At 36.4% G+C, this 25,586-nt stretch overlaps 1 protein-coding gene across 5 annotated transcripts in view; it reads left to right on the forward strand.

Moving 5' to 3' along the window:
- AGBL3 (ATP/GTP binding protein like 3) overlaps window positions 1-25,586 on the forward strand; it is a 137,308-nt gene that overhangs the window by 11,538 nt on the left and 100,184 nt on the right. For all 5 annotated transcript variants that reach the window (XM_025379749.1, XM_025379754.1, XM_025379753.1 and 2 more), the window contains one exon: window positions 19,893-20,000. In XM_025379749.1, the coding sequence (XP_025235534.1) occupies window positions 19,893-20,000 (108 nt within the window). The remainder of the gene's footprint in view (window positions 1-19,892; window positions 20,001-25,586) is intronic.

The following is a 25,586-nucleotide window of genomic DNA, read 5'->3' on the forward strand; positions in this document are numbered from 1 at the left end:
AAAATAAGAATCAAGAGATAATGGCCCGTTACCTCTGTCATTAACAATTAATTGGTCCAGTTCATCATTATATCATATGACCAGAATGCCTCCCAGAGCAATGCCACTCAAGTTTGCAGGCTTCCATTCAACCTTTTCAGCTTCTAAGAGCAAGGTTGGTCTTAGAAAACTGACTTCACCTTTTTGGGCATCTAGTATAATTAAGCTAAGAGGCTATAGTCTCTTGCTCCGAGCCTCTCTCAAAGCACCAGTGTAATACTAGATTTTCCTCATTACCTAATTCATTTATTTATTCCTGTGCCTTGGCTATTTCTCCTATTTTTCACTTGTCATAATTTTTTACCCAAACATTTTCACCTTTGGAAGAGTTGTTAGGCTTATCCACTGTGCTGGTCTAGATTGCCAGCAGTAATACCAGTCTAGCTCATGCCTCCTTTCAGCTCATTCCATTTTATTTAGAGTAAGAATATATAGGTATAGAACTAGTGGGCTATCTTGACCACCAAGAAATACAGCTCCATTCACTGTCAATCCGAATTTTGCCAGATGGGGTGAAGATACAGTCCACCCCATTAGGCCCATAGCAATTCTGACATAAAGGTTGAAAGGTAGGTTTCTTGCTTAGGAATGATTCCTGTTTCTAGCACCTGCAGTCTCCAACAACTGCCCCAGGTTGGAAAAAAGATAAGCTGAGGTGACCTGAGAAATCACTTTGTTGTTTGTACCAGTGTACTCCTCCATCCCTTCTTCTCCAGATCCACCATAAAAGTAAAAGAATTTGTCATGTGGGGACCCGCTCTTGTCCCCCTCATGTTGAATGTGCATACACACTCATGAAGGTATATATGTCAGCCCTTCCTGCCTTTATCACCCCCCATTTTAGACCAAAAAAAAAGTTTCAATTACCTTTTCCAATTCTCTAGTAAACCACTATTCCATTTTGATGTGATATCTTTTTGCCCATCATTAGACACTATGGGCTGTAAAGTGTGTTTCTTGGTCTGAAGAAATATAACTTGATGGTCCAAATTGCCACAGTATCTTCTGTTTCAGTCCTTTTATAGTATTTTAAGCATTTGTATCCATCTGTCTCTGGGGGTGCAAAGCCTAGTCCAGAGTAAACGTCTAGTCCTATCAGGATCCTTTTATAGTCTGGGGGCTACCACAGAATTCTGATGTAGTTACTTGTCAGTTGTGTGTGCCACCTTCTCCCCAGGAAATCTGCCCATAGCCACCTGCGGTTTCTCTCTCTCTTGCAATATTTATTTATATTTTGTGCCTCAGAGGGAAAAAGAGAAATATGCCAACAATCAGCCCATGCCTACATTTCTACACCTCTCCCATTCCCATTTATTTCATGGACCTACATGCCCACCTTAAGTAAGCACACCAAGTTTTCCACTTAGTGGGTCCAGTCATCATCTGATCCTGGAAGAGTGTTCTTCTGGTAGGCATTGACATGTCCTACTTTAATGTGCCCCTAATTCCCATGGTGATTTCCATAGGATAGTGCCCCACATGGGGCATCTAATAGACCAGTTTTTCATTGCCCATTTATTTGACCATGTGGCCAGCCATTAGCACACCCAGACTTTGATTATTTTTAAATGGAACTTTTATACTTGTTCAGTGTTTTCATCACTGCACGGACAGCATATAGTTCAGCCTGAGCAGATTGTTCTTACTTTCTTCAATCAAAACTTTTCCATCATCTGATGTAGTACAGTAGTCTTCCAAACAGGATGTTGACCATCCACCTTGGAACTGCCATCAGTCAACCTAGTAGCTCTCTTTCAATAGAGAGCTGTTCATAGGGTGCTGCCCAGGTGGCCATAGGATTTGGTGGCTCCTCAGCTGATTTCAAAGTAGGCTCCAGTGGAAAAGAGACCTCCTGCACATGAACAGAATGAGTACCTCCTTGCATTGTCCCAGTAACATTGTCCTGTATAAACCGTTTCCATTTATTATGGAGCCCTTCTGGGCACTACCTTATTAGAGTGTTTCTCTCACATCACTTAAGGCATTATGGGCATTTCAGCTTTCATGGTTATATGTCCTTCAGTATAATGGTTAATTAATTTTATGTATCAGCTTGACTTGACCATGGGATGCCCAGGTAGCTGGTAAAACATTATTTCTGGATGTCCCTCTGAGGGTGTTTCTGGAATAGATTAGCTTTGAATTGGTAGATTCAGGAAAGAAGATCCACCATCACCAGTGTAAGGAGGTGGGGCGTCATCCAATCTATTGAGGGCCTGCCTGAATAGAACAAAAGGATGGAGGAAGGGTGAATTCTCTTCTTGAACTGGGATATTCATCATCTGCCCCCAGACAACAGAGCTTCTAGTCCTCAGGCTTTTGGACTTGGACTGAATTACACCACCAGCCTTCCTAGTTCTACAGCTTGCACACAGCAGATTATGAGACTTCTCAATCTCCATAATTCTGTGACAATGTGCATACACATATGTGTATATTCACTGATATAATTCCTATAATACACACACACACACACACACACATACACACAGTCTACTGGTCTATTTTTTCTGAAGAACCCTAATACATTCAATCACGGGCATTTTCAACTAATGTCCAATAGCAAGTTAGTAATTTATTCTCAATTTAGCTGTATATCTTATAGCTGCATCTGAAAATTTTCTGGTCCAAATTCTGGCAGTCACTGCTGGATGGTGCTCACAGGCTTTTTCCATAGCCCCATTCTCTGGTCCATAAAGGGCTACTGTAGAGAAAATGTGTTGGTACCAGCAGCCCAGTTTTTAACACATCATTGATTAAAGGTGTAATCTATTTTTGTGCACCAGGTATTCTATACTATTTCCAGCTAAAATCTGTGGGCTTGGACAGCTCTGTAGGTTCCCATTTAGCAGGTATACTGGATAAAGGGCAAATTTACATGCCTTTGGTTTTACAATATAAGGTAGGGAAGTGTTCCCTAATCAGATATAAAATCCATCCCAATACATTCAGGTAAAGGAGATACATCCAGTTCACATGAAGTCCATTTAGGTATTTCAGTTTTAATCTCAACTTTCACCTTAATTTCATCAACCATTTCATGGCTAAGTCCTCCCAACCTTACTGTAGTCCACATTAGGATTTCACCCAACAGATTTTGGAACCTCAGTGCATTGGTCTGCCATGTCAGAGTCCCAGAAAAGCTTATTCTCCACCCCCTGTCCATTTTAACCACACGTGCATATAGCCCATGTCCCCAAACAAGGATCAGACTAAAAGACTCTGACCCTTTTCATCAGTCTTTATCCATATTAGATTGTGAGACAATTGCCACGGATGATTTGAGGTAACATTTTTCATTGTCCTTTTTGCCTTTCAGCTTTGTTAATTCCTCCAGACTAAGGTAAATAGAACAGATTTGTTTAAAGCTCTTCAAAGTTGGGGTATGCCAGGAGCTCCTATTGGTCTATGTAATCTCCAGTAGTGCTTCATTAAGCCTTTGATCCCATCAGTGTCCAACCTGCTGGGATGAGTCCCTTGATTCTTCCTTTTGTCTTTCCCTGTTCTTTCATGACTCATATTATTTTAGCTGTCAGTTTTTTCGGCATGTTATTTGTCCCTTTGTTGGAAACCCTGAAGCTAGTGTCTGTAACTTGGACCAGCTGAAATTCAAGCTTGGCCCAGCATCAGGATTTGCCTCAACACTTTACTGTCATTTTAGCTATTACACATAATAACTGAGAGATTGTATATTTAGCTTGTTTCTTGTCATTTTGCCTTTCCTTATGCATCTAGTGAGCCAACTCTTTAGGAGTTAGATTTATCATTTCTAAATTCCAGTGGTGACTTTTACTTCTAGTAACTGGTTGCAACACAGCTGCTACTTAACACCATGGGTGGCCCAGTGGCCATACAGAATCAAAGTTTTGTCAACTCCTACCCTCTTATCCTTCCTTTTCCCAAACCATTCTTTCACCACATTTCAGTGAGTCAGGGTGATTCTAGTGAATCCCACTTCTGATGTCACCTGCGATCAGGAGTCCCCAAGACCACCCCAAGGTTCAATGATTCATTAAAAGGACTCGAGAAATTCAGAAAAACCATTACATTAATGGTTGTGGCTTATTACAGTGAAATGATACAGACTAAAATCAGCAGAATTGATTTAGGGCAGAGTCCAGGAGAGACTAGATGTGGGCTTCCAGTTGTACTCTCTCTGTGGAGTTTTATAGATAGCACTTACTTCTTCCAGCCATGATGTGAGATAACACCCATGAAGTACTGCTAATCAGGGAAGCTCATTCAGCGTTGTTGTCCAGAGTTTCTATTAGGGACCAGTTATGTCTGCATGGAAGGCCCATGTGGCTGGCCTTAGTTATTCAGTCCCCAGCCTCTCCATCCAAAATTAATATAATGTGGCCCAGAGCCCCCCACCACAACTCACATTATTAGCATAAACTATCTGATGTAGCCCAAGGCCCCAAGTAGACAAAGAAACTCTGAACAGGCAGAATATTTCAGGGTCTTAGAGGTTATCTCCCAGGAGTTGGACAAGGTCCAAATCTTTCTTTGGAGGTACAGGGTTTGGACAGCCTAGGCCATCTGTGTTAATCCTGTACTGCACAATGAGATTACCTATTTTCCCATACTCATCAATACTGTTAATCACCCATTCTGGTTTTCAACAATCTGATATTGTTTACTTGATATGTGTTGTTTTCATGTATTCTTTATGGATGAAACTGAACGTTTTATCTACTGACTGTACATAAGCTACCTGATAAAATCCTTTGCCCATTTTGCTATTGATTGGACATTTTTTCTTCTTGATCTGTAAGTGCTGTCTATGCAAGAGATTTGATTACTGTGTCTTTTATGTTGCATGCTATTTTTCTCAGTTTTTCATTTGTCTTTTGTCTTTGTCATGCATAAATTTGTAATTTTTATGTAGTTACTTTGTCTATCATTTTTAAATGATTTCTGGGGTTTTGAAATTTTCACACTTCTTTCTTAGTAGTGTCCAAGTATATTTTTTGTGATTAAATTTTTGATCCATCAGGAATCCATTTTGATATAAGAGGTAAACTTCCAATCCAGTCCTATTATTAAATGCCCGCTGAGTTGTTCCAACAAAATTTATTAAATGAATTCTTTTTTTCTACCCACTTACAATGCCACATTTATGATATACTAAACTCTTAGGTCCAATTTTGAATTCTGTTCCATTAATCTGTCTTTTGATATGCCAGCATGAAACTCTATTACTATAGCTTTTAAACTATAATTCTGTTATGTGGTAAACTTAGTTCCTTACTGTTTTACTTTGTTCAAGATTTTTCTGGCTACTTTTGCCTTATTATGTCTCTATATGGAATCTAAAATAAGCTTTCCTAGTTGTCCTAAAATAAATAAACTGGTAACTTTATTGTGATCACATTAAATTTATAGATTAACTTAAGGAAGAGTAACATACTTTTAAAATTGCACCTTCCTGTCCAACAGTAAGATTTGTCTCACCATTTATCCTAGTTTTCCTTGATCTCCCTTATTATAGTTTTAATTTTTTTCTGCACCGTTTCTAAGTTTATTGTTAGGTATTTTATTTTGTTAAAACTAAATATTTTTGTTGTGAGAATAGCAATTTCAAATAGAATATTTATTATATTTTCTAACTTGGTTACATACAGGAAAGCTATTTTTGTGTGTATTAATTTTGAAAATTTCCATACTTTGTTTCTAATATTTAAATTACTATATATGTTCCAATTATAAAGTTATATTATCGGCCAGGCGCGGTGGCTCAAGCCTGTAATCCCAGCACTTTGGGAGGCCGAGTCGGGCGGATCACGAGGTCAGGAGATCGAGACCATCCTGGCTAACCCAGTGAAACCCCGTCTCTACTAAAAAATACAAAAAAAACTAGCCGGGCGAGGTGGCGGGCGCCTGTAGTCCCAGCTACTAGGGAGGCTGAGGCAGGAGAATGGCATAAACCCGGGAGGCGGAGCTTGCAGTGAGCTGAGATTCGGCCACTGCACTCCAGCCTGGGCGACAGAGCGAGACTCCGTCTCAAAATAAATAAATAAATAAAATAAAGTTATATTATCCTGTATTAATGTAATTATATCTACTAATTTGCAGTTTTTATACCTTATATTTCTTTTTTGTACTAAATGCATTTACTGGTACTGTCAAAAAATATTTAATAATGTTGCCTTTGTCTTATTCTTCATTTTAATGGGACTAGTTTTACTGTTTTCTCATTAAGCAAATTATTGGCTTCTGGTTTAAAATAAATTTTTTTATTCTGCTAAGGAGTTACCAATTTATTCTTATATTATTAAGAAACTTTACCAGAAATTATTACTAAACTTTATTAAATGCCTTTTTAACATCTATGGGGTAGAGGGATTATGATATTCTTCTCATTTGACCTATTATTTTGGTGAGTGATATTAGTTTCTTTAATATTGAACAGTTGTATAGTATTTAAATAAAGTGCAGTTGGTCATTGTGAATAATTTTTAGTGGGTTGCTGAATCCTGTTTTCTCATTTTATGCAGAATTTTTGCTTTAATATTCAGAAATAAGATAGATCTTTAAAAATTTTCTAGCTTATGTGCATTTTTCAGGTTTTGGTATAAACGTTATTTAGAATTCTTTGCTTTAGAACAGTTTCAATAATGTTTTAATTAATGTTCTTTTTAATTTTGAGAGAAGTCTTCTAAAACTGTGCATATTTTGTTACTGTTTTAGAGAGACAGAGTATATTGTTACCATAAAACTTCTCAGTTTCTTCTTTGTTAGGTCTGTAAGTTTCCTACATATTCCAGGGACAGTTATGGTTATTTATTTTCCTAGAAAAATGCTTTTCATGCAGGATTTTAAAATTCATTTCTAAATTTAAGCAAAGTATTCTCCTATAATTGCTATAATTTCCTTTAAAGATAGGAGATTTTTTTCCCTTTGTCCTAATATTTTACATTGTGTTTTTACATTCTTATTTTTCTCCCCTGAGTATGTTGGTAGGCTTTATCTTGTTAATTTTTTCAAAGAATCAGTGCTTGAATTTATTTCTTAGTTCTAGTTTTGTGCTGTATTCTAATAATTTATTAGTTAACGATTTTTTGTAAATCTGATTTATTTAGATTTATTTTGTCCTTTATTTAACCTCTTGCTCTGTATTAACTTCTTACTTCCCAGTATTTTATTAAGAATGTTTTCAAATATGCAGAGAAGTTGAAAGGATTATACAGGAACTTATATGGCCATCAACTAGATTCTTACAATCAATAATTTACTATATTGCTTTATCACATATGTAGCCATCTATCCATCCCTTTATCCATCAAGTCCTTTTAATTTTTTTATTCATTTAAAAGTAAGTTGTAGATATTCTTACATTTCACCTCCAAATACTTTAGCATGTATATTGTTACCTGGAATTCCTTTTTAGTTTTGAGGTACATTTTACAAAAGACAAAATTCATGAATCTAATTGTATCAATGAATTTTAACAAATTTAACAAATGCATACATTTGTGTAATCTAAACCCATACCACAGTATAGAACATTACTGTTATAATTACTTTTTAAAAAATTAGGTGTAAATCTAACAAAACATGTACAAGACTTGCATTCTTAAAACTATGCGATGTTGATGAAATAAATAAAAGAAGATCTAAATAAATCAAGAAATATACCATGTTCATGATTAGGACTAAGTTCAATGTAGTAAAGATGTCAGCTCTCCCCAGTTGACATACAGGTTTCAAGAAATTCCTATCAGGATTTCTTTTTGTAGATGTAGACAAAATTATTCTAAAATTTATATGGAAAGGCTAAAGAACTAAAATAACTTTTTTAAAAAAGCAATTTTGAAAATGAAGCATAAAATGGGATAAAGTAGCCTCTTACCTCAAACTTTTATATAGCTACAGTAGTCAAAGCTGTGTGGTATTAGATCAGTAGAAGAGAATAGAGAACTCAAGTAGAACCACACAAATATTCCCAAGTGGTTTTTGACCAAAGTGAAAAAGCAATTTAATGGAGGAAAGTTTGCATTTTCAACAAATATTGCTGGAGAAATTGGATATCCATAGGAAGAAAAGAAAGAGACAAGGGAAAACTTCAACCTAAGTCTAACACCTTATACAAAATGCATTCAAAATGAATCATAGATTTAAATGTAAAACATACAATTATAAATCTTTTTTAAAATAGAAGAAAATCTTTATGATCTAGAGCTAGGCAAAGAGTTCTTAGAATTGACACCAAAAACATGATTAATAAAAAAATTGATAAATTGGACTTCAGAGTTAAAAGCTCTTGTTTTGCAAAAGACCCTGTTAAGCAGATGAAAATACAGTGAAGAGGAGGAAAAACAAAGAGCAACATGCTTATGCCAGTTGATTCTATTTCTTTTTATTTTAATTTTTTTTAAAAAAAAAGCTTTCCCAGAAATTCTACCAGAAGTCATCTTTTTACCCCTCATTGACTAGAATTATATTGCGTCGCTACTCCTGGCCATAGGCAAGCCTGAAAACTTAAGGTTATTTAATGGAGGTACATTGCTGCCCTGATAAATTCAGGTTTTGGTAAGTCAGGAAGATTTGGTAAGTCAGGAAGAAAGTTAGAATGAAAATTTGGAGGACAACTAGCAATGTGTAAAAAAACTAGCAGTGGAAATTTGGAGGACAACTAGCTGAGTGCAGGGCCTTATACTGCTAAATATTCTTTTGTTCATATAACAGTGGACCAACTTGAACAACTACTTGAATCTGCATATGGAAATGGCTTATCCTGGCAATTACTTAACAAAGTCACCTATTCTGCCTTATGGAAAATAGTCATCTTATATATCTGTCACATAAGACAAAATAAAGTGGCTCCTCAGCACAACTTTGGAAATGCTGTGAAATCTTTTGGAGGAATACTTAGATTTGGATACCCTTGAAAAGAAGAAGTTATGTGAAATTTTGTGGCATGTGATTTAAATGCAGAACTAACTGTCTGCTGTAGTTGCAAACACTTGTAAAGGCTTGAATATTATCAACTTGTGATGATGTATGTAACTGTCCTGAGAATCCTGTGCTAGAAAACTAAGAGGATGTAATTATCAAATTAGATGAGAACCAGATACAGACTAAAAAGGAATTAAATAACTAAGATGAAATGGACACATGACTGGCAAGGCACGAAGTACTGAAACTGACTCGAGGAAATAGAACATCTAAATAGACATATAACAAGTAAAGGGATTTAATTAATAATAGAAAAACTACTACAGAGAGTAGCTTAAATCCAAATAGCTTCATTGCTGAATTCTACCAAACATTTAATGTTTAGAACATTGTACCAAACAATTCCTAATACTTCAAAAGCTCTTCCAATAATAGAAGAGGAAGAAATGCTTCCCCATCCATCCCTATGAGGCCAGTATTACTCTGATAATAAAAGCACACAAAGACATCACAAGAAAACTACAAACTAATATATATTATGCAAATAGACATAAAATTCATCAGCAAAATACTAGCAAACTAAATCCAGCAACAAATAAAAAGAATATATATCATGAACAAGTGAATCTATCCAGATACGTTGTTTGTTCCCTATACCCAAAAATCAATTAATGTGATAGAGGATATCAGTAGAATTAAAAAGAAACACAAGATTATTTCAATAAACATAGAAAAGGCATTTTTTAAAAATCCTGCACCCTTTCATGACAAAAACACTCACCAAATTAGGACGAGAAAGGGATGTCCTCAATAAAAGACATCTATGGAAATCCTACAGCTAATATCTACTTAATGGTGAACAGACTAGATGCTTTCCCCATAAGGTCAAGAACAAGACAAAGATATCCACTTTTCTACTTCTATATGACATTGTAATGGAGGTTCTAACCAGGGTAATTAGACAAGAAAAAGAAGTTTAAAAAATCTACATTGGAAAGAAGGAAGTAAAACTATATTTGCCAATAAAATAATTTTGTACATAGAAAATCCTAAGCAATCCACTGAAAAAAACTTTTAGAACTAATATGTGAGTTCAGCAAGGTTGCAGAATATAAGATTAATATATAAAAATCAATTGTATTTCTATGCACTTATAATAAACAACCCTAAAATGAACTTACGAAAACTATTCAATTTGCAAAAGAATAAAATATGAATACATTTAGGTAAAGAGTACAAGGCATACTCTGACAACTACAAAACATTACTGAAAGAAAATAAAGATCTAAGTAAATAGACATCCCATGTTTATGGATCAAAAGACTTACTATTATTATGATGACAGTCCTCCCCAAATGAATCTACAGATTCAATGCAGTTTTCATTAGAATACCAGTGGGTTGCTTTGTAGAAATTGACAGGCTGATACTAAAATTTATATAGAAACTCAGGGAACCCAGAATGGCCAAAAAAAGAAAAAAAAAAAAAACTTAAGAACAAATTTGAGAGCTCACACTTTCTTATTTCAAAACTTAACTACAAACAGTAATTTAGTGTGGTACTGTCATGAGGATAGATATATAAACCAGTGAATACCAGTGAATAAACTTGGAAGTCCAGAAATAAGCCCATGTGTCTGTGGTGAACTGATTTTTGACAAGGATGGCAAGACTATTCAATAGGAAGAGCATTGTCTTTTCAACAAATGGCCCCAAGACAACTGGATAGATAACCACATGCAAAATAAAGAATTTTGTCCCTTACCTCACACCATATACAAAAATTGATTCAAAATGGATCAACATCTAACTAACAGCCCAAACTATAAAACCCTTACAAGGAAACATAGAGGCAAATCTTCATGACTTTGGATTTGGCAATGGATTATTAAGTATAATGCCAGAAGCACAAGCAACAACTGGAAAAAAAATAGATGAATTGAACTTTATCAAAATTGAAAGTTCTGTGTTTTAACAGAAACTGTCAAGAAAATGAGAATTAAACCCATAGAACAAGATAAAACATTTGAAAATTATTTATCTGACAAAGGACTTCTATCTAAACTATATAAAGAACTCTTACAACACAATAATAAAAAGACAACTAAATTTTAAAGTGTACAAAGGATCTAAATAAACATTTCTCCAAAGTAAATGAACAAATGGCCAGTAAACACATGAAAATATGTTCAACAGCTTTAGTGATAGGGAAATGCAAATTAATACCACAATAAGATACCTCTTTACACCCACTAGGATGACTTGAATCAAAAAGTCAGATAAGTGCTGACAAGCATGTGGAGAGACTGGAACCCGTATACACTGCTGTTGGGAATGTAAAATTGTGCAGCTACTTTGGAAGCAGTTTGGTGTTTTCTTCAGAAAGTTAAACATTGAGTTACTATTTGGCCCAGCAGTTCCACTTGTAGATATGTACCCAAGAGAAATGAAAACATATATCCAAACAAAACTTAAATACAAACGTTAATGGCAGCATTATTCTTAGTAGCCACATGGTGGAAACAACCCAAGTGTCCATCAATGGATGAATGGAAAAACGAAATATGGTATTTCCACACAACATAATATTAATTGGCCATAAAAAGGAATGAGGTACTAATACATGCTACAACATGGATGAACTTTGAAACCATTATACTGAGTGATAAAAGCCAGACACAGAAGAAAAAATAATGTGATTCCAATTATGTGAAATGTCCAGAACAGGCAACTATATAGATAGAAAATAGCACATATGCCTATATCTCACTCAAGGTTAGTGTGGTAGTGTTGGGGATTTTTGTATTTTTTTTCTGTTCCCTTTCCCCAGATGCAATGGTTTTCTACTAATGTCTTATTATAGATTAAGTATTTTATTCCATAAAGGGAGATGCATAGATGGGTCTGGGTGGAGTTTGGCAGAGGCTGCTGTTCCCCTCCCCAATGCAGCACCACAAGAATAACTTTCGCAGGATTCTCTTTTTCCTTGTGAGCACCTGGTGGGATTCCCAGAGGAAAAGTCTGAAAGTGGGTGCTAACCCCCTACATCTTATATCTACAGCCCCAAGGGACTTCACACTCACATTTGGCTTTTTAAAATTTATTTTAAAAGCTTTAGCTGTGCCTTCTTACCAGATTATATGAAGTTCAGCAGCATCTGCCTTCAGTGGGCAACTACTGAGGTCCAGTTTCACCTTGCAAATTTCTGTCTTTGTGCAGACTTTGGAGCATTTGGTTGCCCTGCAACCTCTTCTATGGTGGGTTGGCAAAAAGTCATTATTTGCAATTTGTCTAGTATATTTTTTGTTGTAAGGGTAGGGATGATTTTTTTTTTTTTAAAGATGGAGTCTCACGCTGTCACCAGGCTGGAGTGCAGTGATGCAATCTCGGCTCACTGCAACCTCCACCTTCCAGATTCAAGCCATTCTCCTGCTTCAGCCTCCTGAGTAGCTGGGACTACAGGCGCACGCCACCACACCCAGCTAATTTTTGTATTTTTAGTAGAGACGGGGTTTCACTAGTGTTGGTCAGGATGGTCTCCATCTCTTGACCTCATGATCCGCCTGCCTCAGCTTCCCAAAGTGCTGTTTTTTGTTTTGTTTTGTTTTGTTTTAACATTATGTATCTCTTAGCTGACATTGGAAATCTGACCTGTAATTTTCAAAAGTGTCAAAGTCATGACATATAAGGAAAGACTGAAAAGCTGTTCTATATCGAAGAAAACTAAAATATACATTAAAGTTAAATGCAATGTGTGATTCTAAAGTGGATACTTTTGCTATAGAGGACATTATACAACTGTCAAAACTTTAAGGATTAAATATTAGAAGTAAATCAGTATTAATGTCCTGATCTTGATGGTTGTATTATGGTTATTTATATAGGAGGATTTCCTTCATTGGAGGAAATATGTTTGGAGAGGATGGGGTATTATGTTGGCAAGTACTTCAGGGAGAAAAAGGTTTTTTTTCCTGTTATTGCAACTTTACTGTATGTGTGCAACTGTTTCAAATAAAAAGTTTAAAAATCACATGCCTAGGAATAAATCTGATAGACAAGATTTCTATGAAGAAGCAATAAAGCATTATTGAGAGAGATTTTAAAAGCCCTAAATAAGTAGAAGGATATAGAATGTTCATAGATTGGGAGACTCATTATTCTAAAGATGTCAGTTATCTCCAAACTGATCTACATATTCCATGCAATACCAATCAAAATCCCAATTGTGATTTTTTTATAGAAATTGACAAGATACTTTAAAAATGCATATGGAAATGCCAACGACCTCTTAAAGGACAAAAATTGTAAGGTTTACTTTACTAGCTCATAAACCTTAATAAAGTTATAGTAATGTATGGCATTGCTGAAAGGAAACAGGAATGGATTAGAATAGAGAGCTTAGAAACAGACCCGTGTATATATGGTCATTATGACAAAGATGGAACTGCAAGAGAAAGTTAAAGATTGTCTTTTCAGTAAATAATACTGGAATAATTGGATTTCCATATGGAAAAAGTGAAATCTCACCCCAACCTTATACACAAAAGTCCATTTCAAATGGGTTATGGATATAAAAATGAAAGGTAAAACAATAAGATTTCTAGAAAATAATACAAGAAAATATCTTCATAATGTTAAAATCTGGAAAGACTTAAATAGAACATAAAATACCCTAACCAGGGGGCCGGGCGCGGTGGCTCAGGCCTGTAACCCCAGCACTTGGGAGGCTGAGGGGGGCGGATCACGAGGTCAGGAGATGGAGACCGTCCTGGCTAACATGGTGAAACCCTGTCTCTACTAAAAATACAAAAAAAATTAGTTGGGCGCGGTGGCGAGCACCTGTAGTCCCAGCTACTCAGGAGGCTGAGGCAGGAGAACGGCGTGAACCCGGGAGGCGGAGCTTGCAGTGAGCCGAGATGGCGCCACTGCATTCCAGCCTGGGCAACAGAGCGAGACTCCATCTCCAAAAAAAAAAAAAAAATCCCTAACCATAAAGAAAAAGATGGATAAATTTGACTACAGTAAAATTAAAAACTTCAGTGCATCAAAAAATAAACCAAAGTAAACAATAGATTAGGAGAATATGTTAATATTTGCAATACATAACTGACAAATAGATCATTTCTGGAATATACAAAGCATTTCTGAAAGTAATAAGAAAAGACAAACAACCCAGTAGGAAACTGGGCAGGAGACTTCAATGGGCACTTTATAAAAAATGATATTCACATGGCCAATAAACATGTGAGATAATATTAACTTTATCATGAAGTCTTATCTTATTGTGATTTTAATTTGCAATTCTCTGATTGTTAATGAGGCTGAGTACTGTTTCACAGACACCTTGCAAGGTTAAATTTAACTTATATTAAGCAATGGTGAGCATATGGAGCAAATGGAACCTTCGTGACCTGCTGCTGGGTGTGTAAATTAGTATAATCATTTTGGATGATAGTGTGGCATTATTTACTGAAATTGATACATGCCCTGCAACCTAGAATTTTTATTCCTAAAAGTGATGTGAGCACAGATGCTCTAAGCAATATGTACAAAGCTGTTCATAGCACCATTGTTCTTAATAGCCCCAAACTGAAACAGCCCAAATGTCCATTATAAATAGAAATGGATAAATTGTAACATTTTAAAAAATATTATATATCAATGAAATAAGCAAATTACAGCAATATGCCACCACGTGGATTGATTTCACAATATACATGAAAAACAGCACAGAAGAATACCACATACTATGTGATTTTAATTTATATAAAGTTCAAATATAGGCAAAGCAAAGCAATGGTTTTATTTACACTTCTCTAGATAAAAACTATATTATACACATGCATATATATATGAATGCTTAGGTGGTAAATTTATAAAGGAGAGTAAAGAAACAATTGCATTATATTAAGGCTAATGGCTCCTTTTCAAAGGGAGGGAGAGGCTGGTGATGGGAAAGGGGCATGAGTGGAGTATGTAAGGTGCTTGCAATGTAATATTTCGTGGCTTATGTGGTATTTGCTTTGTGATAAATCAGTAAGCTGTAGTTCTTTGTTTTTGCACTTTTCATAAGCATAATACCTAATAAACATTTAAACATTTGCTTTGTTTCTGGCCATGTGAAATATGGATAGAAGTTTGTTTTGGTAGATTTTTTTAGTGGGCACAAACAATTGACAAAAAGATGAACACATCAGTGGAACAGAGTAAAAACGTCCAGAAATAGACCAACATGTTTATGACCAAATGACTTTTGACAAAGGCACTAAAGAAACTCAATGAGGGTAAGGAAAGTCTTTTCAATAATTGGTGTTGTAATAACTTAGTATACATGTAGAAAAAAAAAATCCTTGACTTCTACCTCACTAGTACACAAAAATTAGTTCAAGACAGATCATAGATCTAAACATATAAAGCTATATATAACCTAACATTATAAAGCTCCTATAAGAAAACATAGAACAATATCTTTGTATTTATAGATAAGGCACCAATTCCTTAGGAGATAGAAAGAAAAAAGAAACAATGAAAAATTAATAAAGTTGACATCATCAAAATTTAAAATTTCTCATTAACAGACAGTTAAAAATGAAAAGGCAAGCCACAGTCTATAAAAATAAATATTCCCAACACATATATGACAAAAGACTTGTATGCAGAATATATGAAGAATTCCTACAAACCAACAATGAAAACCTAATTTTAAAATGGACAAAAGATTTGAACAGACATTTCTCAAAGACTTATAATAATCAATAAACATATGAAAAAAATTTTTCCACATGGGAAATGAAAAATTTGAACCACAATGAGATACTACTTTACATCTACCAGGATGGCAAAAAATTTAAAAGACTGACAACCAAATATTAGAATGTAGAGCAACTGGAACTCTAATACATTGTTGGTGGGAATGTAAAATTGTATAATCACTTTGTAAAAAGATTTGACAGTTTTGTTTCTTAATAAAGGAAAATATACATGTATTCCCTGACCAGCAGTTTATCTCTTAGGTAAATAAAGATGTAACTGTTATGTCCACTAATGGTCAAATTGTGGCAATCCATATTAGAGAACACTATACAGATGTTAAAAAATGATAAAGATCTATGTCTATTAAACATCTCTAAGATGTTTAGTGAAGTGGGGTGGGGAAAACAAATTGGTGATCAGTATATATAGAATGATGCCATATACATGAAGAAGACATTGTGGTTAACTAATTGTGGTTGATTCCGTCGCAGTTGATTAAGTCAGTTAGTACAAGACACTCTTCCACTGACAGCCATGTTGTTTTACATTTTACAATCATACGCCTTAGGATGAGGATGACAAAGTGGAGAGACATAAAGACACTGAGCTCTGGATGACCACCAGTCACTGATTATACCATCCCTTGAGTCCCCTCTACTTCTGGGTTTCTAAATATGTGAAATAATATTTTTTCTTAGCATATGCCAAAAGCATCTGAACTGGATGGCTGAAAGCGAGAAAGCCTAAAAAGATAAAAACCAAAATGTTGGCCAGGTGCGGTGGCTCACGTCTGTAATCCTAGCACTTTGGGAGGCGGAGGTGGGCAGATTGCCTGAGCTCAGGAGTTCGAGACCAGCCTCGGCAACACGGTGAAACTCCATCTCTACTAAAATACAAAAAAATTAGCAGGGCGTGGTGGCGTGCACCTATAGTCCCAGCTACTTAGGAGGCTGAGGCAGGAGAATTGCTTGAACCCAGGAAGTGGAGGTTGCAGTGAGCTGAGATCATGCCACTGCACTCCAGCCTGGGCAACAGAGCGAGACTCTGTCTCTTAAAAAAAAAAAAAGAAAAAGAAAAAAGTTGATATTTATCTCTGCATAATGAGATTGTGGATTTTTTTTCTTTTAACTTTTATACAATAAACAAGACTGATAAAAATAATTACTTATAAAAAGCATTCCAAATTAAACACCTTTAATTCAGAACCTCTATTATTTCTGGGATTTCCTATGACTCCTGGATATCCCTTTTATAAGATCATTTGCATATACCATATCTCGGTGATCAAAAAGTGGGACCAACCAAAGATAAATCTGAGAACAGATTACAAGAAGTCTCACAGTAGCCAAGTGAAAAAAGAGATATACAAAATGGAATATCTTTACCACCTACTTAGGCTTTTAAATGTGCTGTACTGGTGGTTAGGACCTGAAGGAGTCTTCTTTTGCATATAAGTTTATTTTTTTTCTTTTTCCTTGGAAGAAAATGAAGCATATGGTGTAGGGCTGAAGGCATGGTGTTGTCTCAGCCAGTCCTAAGGCCTATGGAAAAAGGAGCTGAAGGACAAAGCAGAAACCTTCACAAGGTGATCCATGAGACATAATGGCACAAACAGCACTGATTTAGTGCTCATATGACATGGTAACTGCTAAGTGCAGTCTCCATTCTTCTGGGAACATGACTTTGACTAAAGGAGGACTCAAAAGAATGCAGTGTTGTTTTCGCAGCTCAAGAGTCTGCAGCTTTGAGAGAACTGGGAAACACGTATTTGTTATGCACAGACATCTGAGTTCTCTTGGGACAGTGACAGCCACCACTTTCAAGTAGTTTTTTGAACAGCAGACATCAACAAGGATAGTAGGAAATTGTGATAACGGAAAGATGAATATATAATTTTCTAGTCTACTTGACAAAAAGATAGCTGCGAAATCTGTCACTGAATAACAAGTCAAGAAGAAGTGCCTATATCAGGAATCCATGTTGATGTTTAAGTCCATTACCGATGAAATTGCTTAATATAGAATACTCAGAAAATCTTGAAATGCTTCATTTCAAGTGAAAATCTTCTACTTAAACAACCCTAGCTCTAGAGTAGCTTTTTTGCAATGACGATATTGCCAGACATAAAACATTTACGCAGTAGACGTATATCACATTATTTACATTTAAGGAATATGTGGATAAGAACTTTGCATTGTTCAACTATCCATTCATTCATCTCTCCATATGTCCATTGATCTCTGTCCATTTAATCTATAGACATTTAACTGAATGCTCACCCTGTTTCGAATACAATGTAAAGAACAATTTTAGTGGAACAGTGGATATGGGTATCAGAAGTGGGTTACATCTGATTCTCAAAACACAGCTCTCAGTAAGAGTATTCTAATAAACTGCAAACTTGACCCTTATATACAAGTTCTTTCTCCAGTTATAATGATAGGGTTTCATGGTTCTCTACAATAAGGACTAGTTATTAATAAATAAAGAAGAGCGTAAGCAGAAATTAACAAAATCTCTGTTTTCTTAACTGAGAAGTCTGGATGTCTTGCAACTTTTGAAAATCAGCATACACAGGCCGGGTGTGGTGGCTCACGCCTGTAATCCCAGCACTTTGGGAGGCCGAGGCAGGCGGATCACGAGGTCAGGAGATCGAGACCATCCTGGCTAACCTGGTGAAACCTCGTCTCTACTAAAAATACAAAAAAAAAAAAAAAATTAGCCAGGCTTGGTGGCAGGCATCTGTAGTCCTAGCTACTCGGGAGGCTGAGGCAGGAGAATGGCGTGAACCCCGGGGGCGGAGCTTGCAGTGAGCCGAGATTCATGCTGCTGCACTCCAGCCTGGGTGACAGAGTGAGACTCCGTCTCAAAAAAAAAAAAAAAAGAAAGAAAATCAGCATACACAAAGGCAAATAGCTGAAATTCCTAATGTTTCAGAATGGGAGTTATTTTATTAGTTCATTAATTTTGACTTAAATTGGTTAAGGCTTTCAACTAATGAGAAGATTTTAAATAAAACATTTAAAATTTTAATCATAGGCTTATCTTTATTACCAATTTATTTGGTTGTGTGTGATTCATTTAACACTACAATACAGTGATACACATTTGCATCAATATGGTAGACTGTGTTTTTTCTGTAGCTAGATTTGACCCCTATTGATTATGTCAAATACACTTCTGTTGTTAAAGGAGATGTACACATAATCTCTAAAATATTTGTGCAGTAATACTTGTTTGTCACCAAATTCTTGGTCCATTAAAAAAATACAAATAACTAGGGTAGTTAGGCTGTGAAGTCATTTTTCCCCCATCAAATAGGTCATGGTCAGAAAGACCTGAGAGTAGTGCAGATGACATTTAAGAAATTTGATCCTAAAAAGAAGGAAAGCTGGTAGCTAAAAGAGAAGTGGCAGGGGTAGGGGGGCGTCTAATATCTTTACTGGCCGGGCGCGGTGGCTCACACCTGTAATCCCAGCACTTTGGGAGGCCAAGGCGGGTGGATCACGAGGTCAGGATATCAAGACCATCCTGGCTAACATGGTGAAACTGCCTCTCTACTAAAAATACAAAAAAATAAAAAATTAGCCGGGCGTGGTGGCGGGCACCTGTAGTCCCAGCCACTCGAGAGGCTGAGGCAGAATGGCCTGAACCCGGGAGGCGGAGCTTGCAGTGAGCCGAGATCGGGCCACTGCATTCCAACCTGGGCAACTGAAGAAGACTCCATCTCCAATAAATAAATAAAATAAAATAAAATAAAATCTTTGCTTTTGGGAGTTAAATCTTATAAACATGTTCAGGTTTATCTTGACAGCCATTATCAAGCAAAGAGGCTGAAGGGAAAAGAAGAATAAAAGGTAGAGTAAGATTCTCAGAGGTGGGATAGAATGGTATCAAGGGCTCAGGAGAAAGAGAACTGTGTTATAAAATAGGTATAAAATCAGTAATGAGCAAAAAGCAATCATGAAACTACTCAATAATATAATAATTCAGAAAAAGGTATGAATGAAATGTCATAAGTTGTATCACAGTGTGACAATGTTCATTATTACTTCCAATGAACCCTTAGTGAAATCTTACCCCACACAAAACACTACATTTTAGCCTATATCTATCAATGAATAATTTGAAAATATGCAATAAAATTTTCCTGTTTTATTTTGAAGTCATTTTCAAATAACGTTTCACTTTTTTTTCCAGATTGGACTCCTTCTTGTCCTGAGCCAATGTATATCCCAACGGGCTTAGAAACGGAACCCCTTTATCCAGACTCCAAGGAAGATACTGTGGTTTATCTAGCTGAAGATGGTGAGCACATAATGACACATGTTGCTGTAAAATATAATTTGGTACTTAGGTTAATCTCTGAGTTATATTTGTTTTGCTGTTTGTAGTGGAAATTTCAGATGACCAGTCCCTAAACATAAAGATGTTTGTTTACATATTGATCCAAGTGTGGATTTAGTGCCATTTATATCTTTGAAGGCGTATTGCAGTTTATGCAAAGTTACTTTAAAATTAAACATCATGTTTGCCATTAGAATGAAGAGTTATATTTAGAATGAATTTTGCTTCATATCAATTTTGAAAGATAAACGCAGTGAAGTGCTTTGCAACTATTATTCCCTCTAGTACAGCTCACATTCATGCATTCATTCAGATGTTTTTCTTTTAATTTCCTGACTCTGATGCATTTCTTGGCGTTACAATCTTTAAAAGTGAAACAATTACCCTACATTGCAAAAAATATATCTAAGATTGTATCTCAGGAAAGTGTTAACACTCAAGATCCATATTTGTACTTTGAAAACTCTATTAATGCAAAATATTTTGTTTGCTTTCATGATACAGTATGCTAATAATCAAACATAGAAGTCTCAGAGTATGTTCTCAACTATCTGCTCCTGAAGCACCAGTGTAAGGAAGTATAGACTCCTCATAATTTCACCAACACAGTTTAATATCTCAGAGTATTTTTGTATATTAAAGATAACTTCTAGGGAGCATATATATTTTATTTAAGGGGCTAGCAAGACAAAGAGAAATTCACAGAGACTATTTCCTGTACAGTAAGCAAATTCTAGAAATCATATACTCACAAACAACTCACAAAAATATACTCACAATATTTTTAAACAGCTGGAGAGGAATACCTATGATTTTTCCAATTTGATTGTGAATATTTACATGGCAAACATGCCTCAGAACTGCCATACATAACTGAAATGAGATCTGATTTAGAAAACTAAAATAATTGAGATGAATCAGTCAGGGTCTTCTCAGGAATTAGATAGCATACTCAGAGTAATTTAAGAAAGTTTAATGAAATTTAACTTAATGAATTTTTAAAAGGGTAGACAGAGTTAATGGAGATTAACAAGGGATGGTGGGAAGCAACACAGGACTATCAACAGAGCAGAACCATGACTGCTAGGCCTGAAAGGGTGAGAAGACAGAATGGTCTCCAGACCTGTAGAATCCTTTAGGTATAGGAGAGGGTAGCCTCGAAACAAGTGTGGCTTTCAGTAAAGAAACAGACAACTGCCAATCTGTGGCACTGAAGGGAAAATGCTAGGGGGATAAATAACCCAATTTCAGTCTCCTCCCAACTTCCCATGTTCTACCAGTTGTCCACAGCCAAAGGGCAAGAGAACCTCTGAGGCAGTCAATACAGATCAACCTCTTTGGAAACGTATAATGTGCAGAAGAGTAGAGGATAGATCTGTAGGTAGAATCAGAGAATATCCATCACAATCAACCCCACTTAATCCTATTTTTATGCCATACTTGGGAGTTGTGAAGATCTGCCTGTCCATAAATTGAAAGGAAAGCTATAGAAACAAGGTTTGAGGATGAAAAAAGTCTTGACTTACTTGATTTTCATTGAACATGTGAAAGATTAATTGTAAATACTTACCTTTTTCCATTTTCACAAATGACAAAAAAGAAGAGTAGAAAAGACAAATTTCAGTAGGTAAGATGTAATTTAAATGTCAGTGAAAATTAAATGTTCTTATAAAGTTAAAACCCTAGGACAGGATACTGAAGAATGTGGCATACTATGAGACATGATTTTTATTTTGGATAAATTGAGGTAAAATGTAAATAGAATGAAATGTATAGATCATAAGTACACAATTTGGTGAGTTTTGAAAAATATATCATCTGTGTAACCAACACTCCTATCAAGATGTGGAACACTTCCATCACCCCAGAAAGTTCCCATCTCTCCCATTCTGGTCAGTCCCCAGCTCCAGCCCCAGGCAAACACTGGTCTGATTTCTGTCACCATAGATTAGTTTTGCCTGACTTTTAGCTTCATATAAATGCAGTCATACAGTAAGTACACTGCTAGGTCTGAATTCTTTGACTTGGAATTATGTTTTCAGATTTATACATGTTAGCAGATTCTTTTATATTGCCAAATGGTACCCCATCATATAACTATACCACAAATTGCCTTTTTATGATTGATATGTATTCAAGATATAAATGCTGTATCATATATATATATATATGATATAGTAAAATTTTCACTTTCATCTGTGGAAGTCCTTTTCACTTTCATAACAATATCTTTTGATGAGTAGAACTTTTAAACTATTATGAAGTCAATTACCAATTGTTTTTCTTTCAAATTTAGTGCGTTTTACATCCTTTCTATCTATAAACTTTGCTTTTCCCAAGATCACCTATTGTTTTTGAAGAAACTTTATTCTTTTCACTTTTTTTACCTTTGACTTTGATTCATCTAGAATCATTTTTTGTGAATGGTTTGGGATAAGGGTCAAGGTTCATTTTTTCCCACCTTTTAACAAAATTGATTCATCACCAGCTATTGAAAAGACTATCCTATCACCTACTGAATTGCCCTGCCACCTTTATTAAATGTCAGTTAACAATATATATGTAGGTCTATTTCTAGACACTTCATTCTGTTCCATTGATATATTGATACTTATGCCAGTACCACCATATTGATATTGTAGCTTTATCCATGGCAATCTACTTTGATAGTCAATCTTTCTTTTATCACTATTTGTATAGTGCATATATATTTTTCCATCATTTTACTTTTAACCTATGTTTTATATTTAATTTGTTTTATTTTGGGAGATATACAGCATATCATTGGGATTTACTTTTTTTTTTTTTTAAACTTCTGGAATACATGTTCAGAATATGCAGGTTTGTTACATAGGTATCTGTGTGCCATGGTGGTTTGCTGGACCTATCAACCAGTCACCTAGGTTTTAAGCTCCACATGCATTAGCTGTTTGTCCTGATGCTCTCCCTCCCCTCGTCCTGGCCCTGACAGGCCTCGGTATGTGTTGTTCCTCTCCCTGTGTCCATGTGTTCTCATTGTTCAGCTCCCATTTATGAATGAGAATATGTGGTGTTTGGTTTTCTGTTCCTGTGTTAGTTTGCTGAAGATGATGGCGTCTAGCTTCATCCATGTCCCTGCAAATGACATGATCTCATTCCTTTTTGTGGCTGCATAGTATTCCATGGTGTATTTGTACCATTTGTACCACATTTTATTTATCTAGTCTATCACTGGTGGACAGTTGGGTTGGTTCCATGTCTTTGCCATTGTGAATAGTGCTGCAATAAACATACATGTGCATGTATCTTCATAATAGAATGATTTCTATTCCTTTGGGTATATACCCAGTAATGGGATTGCTGGGTCAGATGGTATTTCTGGTTCTAGATCTTTGAGGAGTCGCCACAGTTTCTTCCACAGTGGTTGAACTAATTTATATTTCCAACAATGTAAAAGTGTTTCTATTCTCCACAGCCTCACCAGCATCTGTTGTTTCTTGACTTTTTAATAATCACCATTCTGACTGGTGTGAGATGGTATCTCATTGTGGTTTTGATTTGTATTTCTCCAATGACCAGTGATGATGAGCTTTTCTTCATATGTTTTTTGGCCACATAAATGTCTTCTTTTGAGAAGTGTCTGTTCATATCCTTTGCTCACTTTTTGATGGTTTTTTTTTTCCTTGTAAACTTGTTTACGTTCTTGTAAATTCTGGATATTAGACCTTTGTCAGATGGGTAAATTGCAAAAATTTTCTCCCATTCTGTAGGTTGCCTGTTTGCTCTTATGACAGTTTCCTTGCTATGCAGATGCTTTTTAGTTTAATTAGATCCCATTTGTCAATTTTAGCTTTTGTCGCAATTGCTTTTGGTGATTTCATTATAAAATCTTTGTCCATGCCTATGTTCTTAATGGTGTTGCCTAGGTTTTCTTCTAGAGTTTTTATGGTTGGATTTGCTTTTTATATAAACTGAAAATCTGTCCTTTAATTATTATGTTTAATATATAATTATTGTTGTTGGATTAATAGCTACCATCTTACTAGCTTTGTTTTATTCCATATGTTATTTCTTTTTAATTCTTTGTCTGCCTTCATTGACGTTAATTTGACTGTATTTTATTATTCCATTTTATCTCCACTATTGGCTTATCATGTATACCTGTTTTTAAACTTTTGCCCTAGGGTTTTTTTTTTTGTATACATCTTTAATTTAGAAGACTATCTTCAAATTATGTTATACCACTTCACATACAGTGTGAGCACCTTACAAAAGTATATCCTCAATTCCTTTTTCCCTTCCTTTGTGCTATGGTTTTCAAATGTTTTACTTTTTCATGTGCTATAGAAACTCAATGAAGGAGGAGACAAGATGGCTGACTAGACAGTCAGGAAGCACCACTCCCACTGAGAGAGACCAAAATATCAAGTATATCAACATGCTTTGAACAGATCCTCAGAGAGAAAACACTGAGGGTTGATAGAGAGGTGGTGCAGACACCAAGGCTGAAGAGGAAGCTAGGAACCCTGCATGGGTTGCTGAATGCCAGGGCTAGTTCCCACCCTTGAATAGTCCTAGGGAAGAGGCAAGTGAAGGGATGGTGGGGCAGCCTGCTTTCACTGCAGATCACCGGGATCCTAGCTACAAGAGATTTCATGACCCCCACAGATATTTGAACTGGCAGGGGAATCTGCCTGGAGAGTAGGCAAACACAGAGCTTTTGCCTGCATGGAGTCCAGGGGATTTTGCACATGGGGCACTGAAGCAGAACACAGCCATAGGTGCCCATCTCCTAAGGCTCCCTATGTTCCCCTCTGAGTCACTGTAACCCCAGCTGACTACAGGGTCAAGAGAGAGCAGGGCTGACTATCCTATCCTGTGGGGCTGGGGCATGTCTGTTCTTTAGGCCCTTCTGCCTGCTAGCCCTTCCCAAGGCCCCTGCCTGGCTGCTCTTGCAGGAGCATGTGCACAGCACAACCTCCTCTGCCTAACCTTGGTGCTTTGCTGGCGGCCCCATCTGAATACTTCCCAGTGGCCTAGGAGCACTTCACATCCCCCAGCACAGCCAGTGCTCAACCCCAAGGGGCCAGATGGAAGCACAGGCCAGTCACAACGTCCCAGGGCTTTGGCATACAGCTTGTGAGTGCTGAGTGTAGATCTGAGGCCAGCACTTGAGTGGGAGGAGCCCTCATTCTGAGAACACTGAGAGAGGTGAGACATGCAAGCTCATGGGCCAGCAAAGGAGCAGGGCACACCTCCCTCCACAGGACCGTGTGGGACGGGTGTGGGAGCCCCACAACCTGGAACATCTAACAACAAAAAAACACAGAAGTGGCACTAGTGATTGGAGGGGACTCCTGCAAGGCCCAGAGCAGGCCTGGAGATGGGGGTCATCTCTCCACCTGCCCACTATAGAGTGCTGCTGCAGGTGTGCTGAAATCCAAAAGAGCCCTTTAGCTAAGAGCCTCTCTGCTGGCCATTACTCTTGAGCGCCATCTACTGGTTTGTAGCACAAATTACAATACCAAAAATACTCTGCCAATATACATTCATTGCCTGTAAAACCCA

The sequence above is a fragment of the Theropithecus gelada genome, chromosome 3 (assembly GCF_003255815.1).
Source record: "Theropithecus gelada isolate Dixy chromosome 3, Tgel_1.0, whole genome shotgun sequence".
NCBI lineage: Eukaryota > Metazoa > Chordata > Mammalia > Primates > Cercopithecidae > Theropithecus > Theropithecus gelada.